The following is a 13871-nucleotide window of genomic DNA, read 5'->3' as shown; positions in this document are numbered from 1 at the left end:
TTCTTGTAGTGTTCAGTACAAGAAACTCTAGCATTGGATCTAATTTTTAAAAAGACTGAAATGGGTAGTGTGGAGAACTGACGTTTGAGCAATATTCTATTAGCAATTTCATATGAAATTATATTAATTTCAAAAATCAGATACAAATTAGTATACACACAGACACACATCTACATAAAGGGTGCCAAAAAAATGTATACACATTTTAAGAAAAAAATATTAAAATTGTAATATTCAATATATACCAATAATAAAAGATGAATACAAGTCATGTATATAAATTTTTTGGCATCCCCAATATATATATACTATGATTATAAACATTTTAAATGATGTTTATTATAATGAAGATAATTTCAACAGCTGTAAGCAGAGTTTAGTTTTCAGTATGTTCATTATTTTTAGTAGTTGATTACATTCATGAGACAAAAAAATGACACCAGATATATGTGAATTTAGAAGATTCCCCAGAACACTTATTATTAAATTGCATATTTGCATGCTATAAACAAAATTTATTTTTAAAAAAATAATTAAAAAATAATTACTCAGTATTTCACCAAATTCATATATAAGGTTAGGGAAAATAATATTTATTGAGTGTTTACTATGTTTATACAGTTATGTGTGTACACCTCATTTTCTCTTTATACCTCCTTGCAGGGAGGGAGATATTATTCTTACTTTTGTATTAGTTTATTCAATAAATGCTTGCTAAGTTGCTACTGTATGCACGCCCTGGGGGTACTAGGTGCATTGATGATTCAGAAACTTTAAACAGACAAGAAAACAGTCACTCTCAATCGAGATCGTAGGTACAGTATAATGAAATAGGCAGAATCATGGCTCCCAAAGATGGGGAGACTATCTTGAATCATCTGGGTGGTCCCAGTTCCATTAATGGGTTCTTAAAAGTGGAGGGGGGAAGCAGAAGAATGGGTCAGAGAGACGTGACCTGAGGACTGAACCCTCTCCTGCTGGTTTTGAAGAGATGGGGCCACAAGCCAAGGAATGTGATGAACTGTAGAAGCTGGAAATGGCAAAGAAGCAGATTCACCTCTAGAGCCTCTACAAAGAAACACAGTCCTGCCTGCTGATGACTTGATTTTAGTCCAGTGAGACCCCTCTCAGAAACTAACCTCCACAACTGTGAGATAAACTCTGTTGCTGTAGGCCGGTGTTTGTTGCGCTTTGTTACAGCAGCGATGCATGCTAATAATCATGGCAAGGGAAATCCTGGGTGCTCTGGGGTGAGGTAGCACAGGTTTGAGGTCATCCGCACCAAGGTCTGGAGGATAAAGAAAAGTTGACCCGGTGGGGCGGGGAAGGTTAGTGGGGGAGGGAAGAGGGAAGATATTGAAGGGAAACGAAGTAAACAGTGAAGCTCTGGATGTGACAGACAGTGATGACTTTGGGGGTTAGTCATTGGTTCATTTTTATAAGTAAATAAAGCTGAGGCTTGAAATGATGAGCTGATTGTTAGGGAGGCAAGCAAGACTCAGGCCATGTGTGCTACGTGGAAGAAAATGATGCTCAAGAGGATCGATCTGCGCCTGCTCAGGCTTTCACAGCCAGGTGGTGATGGAACCTTTTCTGCCTTGATTCAAAACGCTGCTGCTTTGGCTTTCATAACCAACAAGGTAGAGTGCCCTTACATCATCTCACAGCTGTTTTTCAACAAAATGAATATTTTGAATGCAGAATCTCTTTGCCACCGATGGCCAGTACATAATTTGACAGTTTTACATGGAATCTCTTCGTTTCTGGATTCAGCACGTTCCACTGGTCACCAAAGGGTGTCGCTGGTAGTATTCGACCCAACGGACGCAATGCTCTCCAAGGCCACATGCTCCTGATCCTCTTAGCTCCCTTTTCATCTGAACCATGACTTGAGGGTTTTCATCTCTCCTGCTAGCCTGGTCCTCTATGCTTATTTGGTATATAAATTTCTCTCCTGTGATGGGAATCCTCTGACTTCGCCCCAAGGGATTCTCAGATATTTGCATCCTTTTCTCCAGTCTGGGTTTTCTTGGGGTTTAATACAACTAATCTATAATGATCTGTTTTCACATTAACTCCTTGCCACATAACCTATTATGTGCATATGAATGTTGTTAAAAATAAAAGATACTGGTTATGTAAAATGAAAGTGTTTGACTTTACTAAATTTTATAATTACTAAATTTTTATGAGTGTTTTTGAAATAAGAATTGTCTGTTTGTGGTTGATTAGTTGCATGTGTGTATGCCTTTGAATTTTTGCTTTCTAGTATCTTTTTGGCACAGCCTTTATCTGGCTTTTTCTGAATTTTTTTTTCTGCTGATGTTTTAATAATTGTAAATATGAGCAGGGTTAGATGGAAGATAAAACACCTCCACTACCACTAACCCAAATTCTGGTAGGTAACTTCTAAATTATAAAAATTAAAGAAATGTATATGCACATGATTACAAACAGATTAAAAGTATTACAAGGTTTATAAAAAAAACACACAACGATTCTCTTACTGCTCAACACAATCCCTCTCCATAGGGGTAACAATTTTCTCTTTTTTTATGTCATTTATATATTTCCAGATTCTAAATAAAATGAGCATACCATTATCTTCCAATTCATCAATATTAGACATTGTCTATTGACCTTCTGTTTTGGTAAATATATAGGATATAGCTTTCTTATGCTACCATTCTCTTCTCTTTCTCATCGTTGATTTTGTTTTCACTTTTTAAAAAAATTGTGGTAAAATACACATAACGTAAGATTTACCCTCTTAACTATTTTTCATTATACAGTTCAGTGCTATTAAAAACATTCACATTGTGCAACCATCACCGCCATCCATCCGTATAATTCTTTTCATCTTGTAAAGTGAAATCCTTTACTCATTGAACACTTAAGTCCCAGTTCTCCCTTCATGCAACCCCTGGCAGTCAGCATTCTACTTCCTGTCTCTGTGTGTTTGTCTAAGGACCTCAGCTCAGTGGAATCATACAGTATTTATCGTTTTGTGATTGGCTTATTTCACTTAGCATAAAGGCTTCAGGGTTCACCCATGTTGTAACATGTGACAGCATTTCCTTTCTTTTTCAGGCTGAATAATATTCTATTTATTATATATGTATACAACATTTTGCTTACTATCCATCTGTCGATGGATATTTGGGTTGCTTCCACATTTTAGCTACGGTGAATCATCCTGCTATGCGCATTGATGTACAAATATCTCCTTGAGACCCTGCCTTCAGTTCTTTTGGGTATATACCCAGAAGTGGAATTGCTAGATCATGTGTTAACTGTATTTTTAATTTTTGAGGAACTGCCATATTGTTTTTCACAGTGGCTGTACCATCTTATCACTGAATTCTTAGGTAAGCAGATATTATTCAGTGTTGACATTATTACGCCTGTCTAAACATCAATGACAGCCAAGCACTGAAATTTACTATAATTTCGCTTCCTCTCTGTTTGTTTTACCTAAAGTTAATAATTGCCTTGTTTTTGTATTCTTAGTTTTCTTTGCACCAATTGCTAATTCTTCCCACATTTTCCCATGGCCTGACAGTACCCATAGCCCACAAAGTCAATCACGTTAAGCAGTCTGTCACTTCTAATGTTTTTCCTCGGAGATGTGCTTTCTCTGTCTGCCACACAGCCCTTACTTATCCTGGGGATTTTCTCTCTTTTCTTCCTAGTCTGTAATCCCTATTTCCTGGATCTTACGCTTTTTTTCTTTCTTTTTTTTTTTTTTTTGGCCCTATATTTTTTGTTTTGTTTTGTTTTGTCAAGGTGTTTCCTTTGTTAATTTTGTCAAATTTAAACAAAAAACATGGCAGTTGGAATGGTGATGCTAGCCCTTAACTGATCCAATTTGGATTCATCACCCCTCTTTTCTGAGGTCTTTCACCATTAGCATGGGAGCTTGTATGCTTCTCCCTGGATTGGATCTCTTGTTTTTGTGCTTCTCATATCTTCTCCTTTCTGGATTTACAGAGTTTTGTGGAGCACATCTCTCAGTAGCTTCTTGAAAAATGATATTTGAGAGGTAATTTTAAAGGCATATTATAAATCGATCTTCATTGTTCTATAAATGCTTATTATAATACCATAATAAGGACTCTGAGAAATATGGAGATACAAAAGACTGCTTCTTACCATAGTATGTTGATAGAATAGGTGGACAGACAAGAAATCTCTATGGTACAGTTACAGTAAATTTAAGAGTGAAATAAGATCACAATCCAAGGGCTTTCCCAGAATGCATGTGATTACTTTCTGTATAAAGAGGCATACTAACATTTTATGAACTCAGACAAAGGAAACCTAATTGGGCTGAGATGTTTTGGAGCAGATAGTCCTTAATCTTTGAAAGATTAGTAGGATTTTTATAAGGGGAGATGGTTGAATAGGTCATTGATATGTAGATATAAATTTTTTATGTGGACATAGTATTAAGAATATTCTTGAGAAAAAGGAGCTTTCCATTTGACCTGAACAGAGTGCTGGAGAAAAGTTAGGGATAAAGCTGGAAAAGTAGATTAGTGATAGCTTATGGAGGGCACTGAGTCCTAGGAAAACCAACGTAAATTTATTCTGTAGAAAGCCAAACTCTACTGGAGGTTTTCAGTAAGCAAATGCTGGGGTGAGGTTGCTGACGTTCCAGAATGTCATATAAATGGCATCATGGTATGTAGCTTTTGTATCTTTCTTTCACTTAGCAGAATGCATTTGAGGTTCCATCCATGTTGTTTCATCTATCAGTAGTTTGTTTATTTCTATGTCTCAGTAGTATTCTATTATATGTATGTACCACAACTTGTCTATTTACCAGTTGATGACATTTGGGTTATTACCAGTTTGGGGCCATTATGAACAAAGCTGCTATAAACATTTGCATATGGGTTTTGTGTGGACATAAGTTTTCACTTCTCTTGGGTAAATACTTAGGAGTAGGATTGCTGGATTGTATCTTAAGTGCATGGTTAACTTTATAAAAAAAAAAAAGCCAAACTTCTTCCAAATGGTGGTATCATTTTCTACTCCTACTTGCAATGCATGAGAGTTGCAGTTGGTGAGCATTTTCACAAACTTTCGGTATCGTCATTTTCTTAGAGATGTTCTAATATGTAGTGGTATCTCATTGTGGATTAAATTTACGTTGCTTTGATGATTAATGATGCTGAACATCTATTTATGTGCTTATTTGCCATCCATATATTTTTTACGATGATGTGTCTATTTAAATCTTTTATCCATTTTTTAAAGAATGTTTATTGATCTGTAAAAAAAGATACCTGTTCATTATAAATTGAAAGAATGCAGAAGAGTATCAATAGCAAAGTAAACCACCTTAAATCTTAGCACTTGGAAATAATTATTTCAAAATTAAGATAACATTCCAGACATTTTTCCTTCTATATATGCAAATAGAAGGACAAATGGATGGATGATGATGAACGGATGGATGAGTATAGGGACAGATAGAAAATACGTATAAAGGAGATCATATTATGTGTGCTGATTTTCAAGTTGTGATATAATTCATATACCATGAAACACACCCTTTTAAAAGTGTACAAATAAGTGTGTACAAATACTCTTAATTTCAGAACATTTTATTACCCCCCACCCCAACCCCACCATTCATTAGAGGTCCTTCCCCATTGTCTCTACTCCCCAGCCCTAGTCATTGGCTAATCTACTTTCTCTCTTTATGGATTTACCTTTCGGTGGTATTTCATATAAATGGAATCACACAGTATGTGGCCTTTCATCTGGCTTCTTTCACTTGGTATAATGTTTTCAGTGTTCATCCATGTTGTACTGCGAATTGGTACTTCACTCCTTTTTATGACTGAATATTTCCTGTATGAATATATTGCATTTTGTTAATCAGTTTCTCAGTTGATGGATATTTGGGTTGATTCTACTATTTGGCTATTATAAATAATGCTGCTTATAAACATTTATGTACCACACGTGTTTGTATAGACATACATTTTCAGTTCTCTTGGGTTTCAATACCTAGGAGTGAAATTGTTAGTACCCATTTTTCATATTGTTTGTTTTCTTATTATGGAGTTTTGAGGTATATAAAGTTTTATAGATTGAGTTTAGAGGTGTGTACATCTCTTAAATCATGCAACTCCAGGATAGTTCTGTTTCAATTTGAATGTAGATTTAATGAATGGTTTATAAAAGCTTGGTTGTCCAATGTCTTCCAAATGTAATGTTACTAAATCATCTTGAAGAAATACTTTATATTGATCTGAATTGTTTAAAATATATAAAGTAAGCCCTTTAAATTATTTTTATTTGATCTTAAATGTTTCTTCAGATTTTACTTCTTCCTGGAATTCATTTAGTCACTCCTTGTATGAATATTTATTGATAGTGCCTTTTGAGTGTCAGGCATTATGCTCAAGTATTGAAATAAAATGTGTAGGGAATAACTGAACATACACTTACGAGTTATGAAATGTAGCCGTAATTATTTTATGTTGTGGTTGTGATTTTGTTCATATTTATATGTCTCTCTTCCTCTCCCTCTTCTCACAATTCACATTATCCCTCCATTAAGGATGACTCAAAACACACGTATAAAGAAATCTCCCAGTTATGTGAGAAACGTAAAAACATAAAGGTTCTTTTGAGGCTGTCTGTTCATTTTTCCTTGAGGGTGTGCACGATGTGGACTGTCAGGCCGTAAGTAATGGAGATGTCTGTCATGTTGTTCCTTGCAGCATCGCTGACAGACAGGGTGCCTTGGAGGCTGAGCTGAGGACCGTGCAGGCCGCACGCAGGGACCTGGAGAACTTCCTGAAGTGGATACAAGAGGCAGAAACCACAGTTAATGTGCTTGCGGATGCCTCTCAGCGGGAGAGTGCTCTTCAGGACACGGTCTTGGCCAAGGAACTCACACAGCAGATGCAGGCAAGTGCTCGGGGCTGCTGCAGCCAGTAGTTTTAGTTACACTGTGCTTGTTTGATCCAGCTCCATGCAAAGTTACTACCATTCAAGGTGAGCTTGTCACCTTATTCTGCTATGGCATCCATGCGCCCCTGTGAATAATTGGTTTTTGGAAATAAGATCTATAAAGTACTTTTACTTAATAATTGAGGAAAAACACCATATTTTATGGAAGTAATAATTCTTTACTTAGACTTGTAGGCTCATAGCTGTTCTGTTTTCTGTCATTTTAAAGCCCTATTACAGTTAGTCTTATTGAGTCTTACATTATAAGAACATTTCCTCCTAAAATGAAGTTGTTTCTTTCTCCATTTATTATAAATACTTAATATAAAAGCTGCAAAGGGTTAGTTTACAAGTAAGAACATTGGGCTTGAAGGTATTACTTTTATGTGTTTAGCTTGAAAAGTACCATATATTTAGTCTGAGGTTCGAGTTCCTTCTACACAAAATGTGAGAATACAAAATCTGTCCTTTAAAAAACCGTATAAGGACTCTTATGAAGCCTACCTGAATCCTTTTTCTGCCCCCAAGTACAACTGCGTTAATGCCCTTGAACTTCCATTTTCTTTGTGCAGAATGACCTACTCTTGCCAATCACAGGCCTTCTCACTTAGAACTTGGTTTAAAGTCTGTTTCAGTGGAGAAGTCTCCTTGTCTGCCCATTTCACAACTGATTGCTTCTTTATGCCGTGGCATTCCCACATCATAATTATTATTCTGACAATTATCATTTCTGATGTGCTGGTCAACTCAGGACCCATTGTCATCTGATTCGTGTCTCCTCCTTTCCCAGTTGATTACATAGTTCTTCAAGGGCAGACATTTACATTATCTCATATTGTGGCCCACACAGTGCTCTGTCTGCAAACTCTGAAGTAAATACCGACTGCTGCCCTTGGACCCTTGCTTCACCATTACGGAATTAAGTATTATGACCTTTTGTGAATGCTTTCTCAGGAACGCTTTCCCCTTGAAACGTAAAATGTTAATAAATACATGGGTCTGGATAAAAAGGCACAGACACGTTCTTGGAACTATCTTATTCTTGCACGTTTGCTCTAAGTTTGAAATTGTTTTCGTTGAAAAGTTATATATATTTTTAAAAGGACCTTTTCGGAATAGTTTTATTTATAACTTGTTCCCATGCATGCAGACCACTCAGGTGTATGGTGGGCTTCACAAGATTAATTTAACAAAAATCTGTGTGTCCTTACATTACTTCTTATTTCTTACTCATTGCGTAATATACTTGTGTCTTGGTAATGAAAGTGACCAGGCACGTATCGAAGCTAGATATGATCTTTTGTCTCACCTTCTAGAATCTCATCTGGTCACCTTAAATGCTAATTGGTAAAATCGGTAGTGATCACCTTGTTTTTAGGGCATTATAGAGGGCCCTGAATGTGAATCGATGCTAAAATGTATTAATTTTTATGACTTAAACAACTATAAGCCTGACCTACAAATGCTTATGGATACTTCATTTATATAATGGTGCTAAACTCACAAGATACCTAGCCTACACATATGGTAACAGCTTATAGACAGTGAGCAAAGGAGGCTTGAAATAAACTCAATGATGGGCACCAGAAAAACACAGGCCTGCCTTAGGATTTAATGTCTTCTGATACATTGGGATCTAGTTTTACCATAGCCCAAACTCATCTCAATATTTAATGAATATTCAAACTGTGGAAATACATGTAAATAGAGCTGTTTAAAATCTTTCTAAATAAAAATAGCTATGCACAGGATTACTTGTTTTAGAGCAACCAGCATCAAGAAAGAAAGGTTGCTGACTAAACTACTAAAATACATTACAACATGTAGAGTAAATGCTTCTAAAAAATAATTTAATATTGGTAAAATAGTCTGTTTTGCTTCATAGGGAATATTAAAAAGGGTATTTATTAAGAGCCCATTAAAACCTCTTTGTTTATCTAACGACAAACACATGCATTTGTTTATATTGAACACGTTTGACGTTGTAGTAATGTGCATGATTTTTTGCTCCTTTGCTCCTGTATTAAATGTTCTTAATTTTAAAACGTTCTGTCCATTTTGTTAAAAACTAAAAATTCCTTGGCTTTATTTTTGGCAGCTTGTAGGTTGGTGTTTTTTAGAGACCCGATGCCTTTTGCTGATAATAAATAGATTTTCTGGTGGCGTGGTGGTGGTGGTAAGAAATGTGGAATAAGGACCTCAGAATATGTGAGGTCTGTGCACAAGGGGTGTATGTAGAACTACTTACATGACACATTCACTGGTTGTCCTTGTTCATGTCTGACAGTTGGACACAGGACCATGGGGGTATGTTATGCAGATGAAGTTTATAATGTATTCAGTGTAAGGTGAATTTGGGGACATTTTGATGAAGGATAGTTTGGAAGCACAATGGAAGATGAAGATATATGCTATGGTACGTGTCATTTCTGTTAAAGATGGATGATCATTTGAGTTTATGTATTTTTGTTTCATTGCCCTGCTCTGTAGAGGGCTTGCTTTGACTGCTCTGTAGAGGGCTATTGGCAAGAGAAAACCTGATCCTTAGGAGATTTTTCAAGAGAATGAAGCTCCTGAATAGCTGAGTGGTTCAGACTGTACAGGGTCTTGTATGACTTGCTAAGTATTTTGTATTTTAACCTGGTGGCAATGGGGAGAAGTCATTAAAGGACATTAAGCCAGAGAGAGGTGCAATAGGATTTGTATTTTATAGGAAGGTGGCTGATGGTTATGAGGAATGGGTTTGAAATGGACAAGACTGACAGCAGAGCAGAGCCATCTGGTCAGAGGTGATAATGACCAGGAATGAGGCAGTGGCGAGAGAGTAGATCTAATAACTTGATAGTATGGGTCCAGTAAGGGCAGGGGAAGAGGTAGAGAAAAAGAAGATTGCCAGCTGGCATTAGAGCCTGAGGTTGGGAATATAGGAAAATACAGGGCAGCCTTACAAGTTAGTGGGGTGTGTGATGGGCTGCTACATTTCCTTTTGACTATGTTGAAATGAGGCATTTGAGTAACATCCAGGAGGAGATACCTGCTATCTGCGCAGTTGTCACTGTGGAGCTATAGTCAGATGAGAGACTTTGACCAAACATGCAGAAACTTTTTTTTTCTTTTCTTTTGAATGTAAGTCTAATATTGACTTCCCAGTTTATCTATTAATTCAAATGCATTTATTCTTAATTTTCATGCCCACATTCGAGCATATTATCATTTTAATTATTTGTCTTAATTGTAAGCTTTATATTTCAGCATTATCAGTGAACTGAAATGTTCTTGTTCTCTCCTGGGGAAGATCCTGCTGCCCTACTGCGTTTTCCAGGGAGTTATTATAACAGGTGGCTGGCTGTTTTTGCTCTCCAGCAACATGATGTTTTGGGTTTATTTTCATCGTCTGTGTTCTCTTTCTTTGACTTTGATTGTTTAGATTGTTTCAAATTTTCCCCGGTACCCAGCTCCATTTTCTGTTTCGTATTTAGGGGGAGAAATACCTGTATCGTGGAAACTTCCTCTGCTGGTTCAGAGACAGCAATCACAACTTCATATATTTTTGATAATAGCTTTATTGATGTACAATTCATATACCATCTACCTAACAAGTACAATTGCATTGCTTTTAGTATATTTAGTATTGTGCAACCATCATTACAATCAAATTAGCACATTTTCATCACCTCAAAATGAAACCCTATTCTCCTGAACTGTCAGTCCCCCCTTGCCAACTCTCTAATCTCCCCACTTCTAAACAATCACTAATCTATTTTCTGTTTTTGTATATTTGCCTAAAAACAATATTTTAATTACACCATCAATTGACTACTTCTTCCAAGTTTGCCTTTGCAGAGGTATTTTGACGTCGTTAGCCTGTCCAGAAGGAGGCAGTATACGTTCTCAGTAAAAATCTACAAGGGAAAAAAATACACAAGCAGAAGCTCACAGAAACACTGTTTGATAAACACAACTCTGTAAGACCCAATAGAGGACTTTAAATCATGCTAAAGTGAAGGACTGAGAGGGCATATGAAATAGAAGAGCAACAAATATTTTAAAATACTGCGTTTCTTTTAGAGAATCTTGACAGTGATACAGAAAGGTGAATGTGTGGATTATTAGCTTGAACAGGACACTGATAATGAGAAACATCTGGGTTCTATTTTTGGCTGTGCCCTTTGACCTAGTCATTTAATCATTCTGGGTTATTTTGCTGATTTCCTAATAGTACATTACTCCAGTTGGTATTTGTAATGATATCAAGCTGCGGTAGAAGGATAACATCTCAAATTGTGCACATGCACATAAAACTCAAAAATTCTGTACTTGGCTTTTTACATCATATACTCAAGTCTTATATTTCTTACTCATTAAATTAAAACAGCTTTATGACAAAATGAGATCACGAAGATGCTGTCTGAAGGGAAATGTAATTTGGAATGTTTATTAGTCAATTACAGACATTTTTTTTTATTAGCTTTTGAATTAGACGAGTAGTAACCTAACATTAGAAATTTGATTTTTCATGACTTTCCTCCTAAGGCATGCATCTGTGAGCCCATGGACTACTCTGCTTTTGGGGTGTCTTAGGTAAAGCCACGTACCCCCTGCAGGTATTTTTGTTTTATTTTGTTTTAGATGATCTTGTTCTGAGACCTGTCTGTAGATGATTTATTAGCACTTAACGTTCAGGCTAATATCATTAGAGTCAGGTACCCTTCTGCTCGTCTCAAGATTTATTACAGGGTCTATTCACTCATCACTCAGCACAGCCAGAGCTGCGTGTAGTCAGGTAGTGAAGGCATCCCTCTTTAGAGGGAGCGAGTGAATGCCATGGATCTCTTAATATAAACCGGCTCCGGCTACGAGGCAAGCACTGGTGGTGGTGATGTGTTGAATCTCTGTTCCCAGGGGATGTCTGCTTTGTATCTGCAGCTTTAATGTTTCACTTAATATCCTTTTTGGCTACTGAGCGCACTCCTTTCCAGCAGCAGGCAGCGTTTGGCTGCTCAACTTGCTTCATTTCCTGGCCATGCCGGGCTGAGCAAGTACTAGCTGTGAGCATCTGCCAGGGGGCTTTCTGTGTGGCATTTCTGTACGTTTTTTAAATTGAGAAGAAGTTGAAGTAATAGCAGTCGCCTTTTGCCTAGAACCTGAGCCCCTGTATCTTTCAAATGCATTCCTGGAAACGAGCATGCTCAGACAACTGGCAAATCATTGTCCAGTGACCAGGAGGAAATGATCATTGCTCTTCATTTATAATGCAAATTCTGAGGTGTCTCCAGAAGTGTGGTAAACTTAAAATGATGGCTGTGGTGAGAACGTCTCTGCAGAAAGTTGTGGTTTTGTTACATCGTTTACAAAGGATGGCAGTTTCTTCTCCTCGGTATCAGAAGCTCTGTAAGGTAACTAACTGAGTGATTGAAAATAAGGATCTCTGGTGTCTGACAATTCTACTGTTTCTCAGGCTCTAAAAACTAATCTTTCAGGGTTTTTATGAAGGAAAAAATTCCTTTTCTAGAGACTGATTGTAAAGCTGTTAAAATGAACTGCTAATTCAATGTTGTTTAAGAATCAGGAATAAGTCCTGTTTTGTGCTCATTTGATTTTGCATCTGACAAAAATCTTGTCTTCTGAGATGGGCTAGTGAAATATACAGCAAAACTATATTTGTTAAGACCTGTTACCTCTGTGATACTTTGCAGTGTCTAAATATTGAATGGCACATTAATTTTACGTAAATTTCAGTAAATTTAAAAGAAAAGTTTAAAATAATCTTTCAGCAGGTTACTTAGAAACTGTCCATCTCTTTCAATTTGAAAAATGAAAGCACGTTTTGGAGAGTATTAGACAATATCATCATACAATGTTCCCTATAGTCTTGAATCTTCCTAGTTAAACTTAAAGAACTTAATTTTATTTGGACAGGTGGGTTAAGTACCTCTCAGGAGGCAACTTGTTTGACAGTTGCAAATTCCAAAAACTACGTCATCCTAATCATAAACCATTGAATGAGCTCCTGTATTTTTTTAAGTTAGCTATTATATTTTTGGTCATAGTTTTGTTTTCTTTAACCTATAGTTATATCATCTTATTACTTTTGTCAAAAACTGTGGAGATTTGATGTAAAAGGAGGGACGGACTTATAACAGGAATGTTAAAGCAGTGTATACAGCACCTTAGCACAGGATTCTTCCATCATAACATATTCTAGTACCGTTTCCAAGAATGTATCTTATTGTCTTGTTTGCTGCCCAAACTCATTTGTAATTGGAGCAACTGTCTCTAGCACAGGATTATTTTTCTGATGATGTAAAATATGACATGTCCGAGCACCTAGATTGTGCATATTATATGGCAGCAGATTGGTGGGGGATAAGTATTCCATTAACTTTATCATGTTTTTATTCCTTACAGTTTGGTCAATTAAATATATTTCTGTCTGGAAACTTTTTTTCTTTAAGAAGTTTTAGGAGACAGATGAAGGTAGTTGGGTATTCTTTGCAGAAATACTTAGAAGTGTTTCATTTGCACAAGAAGTTAATTAAACCTTAATATGACTCAATAATTCAGTTGTAAACATTTGTAAATTAATTATTTTAATGTGTTGTGTTTTGGTCCACTTCAGAGAATGAATTTGTTCTGGTCAAATATTTCTGTATTTCGTGAACAGGTAGTTTTGATGATTGAGAAGGAAAGCACTTTCATTACTGCATGTTGTTATTTTATCTTTTTAGATATAGGTATGACTGTAAAGTATCCTGTTTTTATTAGCTGGGCCATTTTTCTGATTCATTTATATGCATACTTTCACAAAATCAGATATTTTTCTCGAGTCATATGACCAACATATTAAGTTAGTCTGAGGTATGAAGCAGAAGATGTTCAAATACTGGAGAAAGTTGCTT

General features: G+C 36.3%; 1 protein-coding gene across 4 annotated transcripts in view; it reads left to right on the top strand.

The window, feature by feature from the left end:
• The window catches only part of UTRN (utrophin), a 461045-nt gene that overhangs the window by 227802 nt on the left and 219372 nt on the right, over window positions 1-13871 (top strand). For 3 of the 4 annotated variants that reach the window (XM_081037226.1, XM_081037224.1, XM_081037225.1), the window contains one exon: window positions 6741-6930. In XM_081037226.1, the coding sequence (XP_080893352.1) occupies window positions 6741-6930 (190 nt within the window). Of the gene's footprint in view, window positions 1-6740; window positions 6931-12082; window positions 12369-13871 lie in introns of those variants that run through there. The other variant, XM_081037227.1, reaches the window with a different exon arrangement.

This window comes from Rhinolophus hipposideros, assembly GCF_964194185.1.
Source record: "Rhinolophus hipposideros genome assembly, chromosome: 3".
NCBI classification, from domain to species: Eukaryota; Metazoa; Chordata; class Mammalia; order Chiroptera; family Rhinolophidae; genus Rhinolophus; species Rhinolophus hipposideros.
This window is presented reverse-complemented; position numbering and strand designations above follow the sequence as displayed.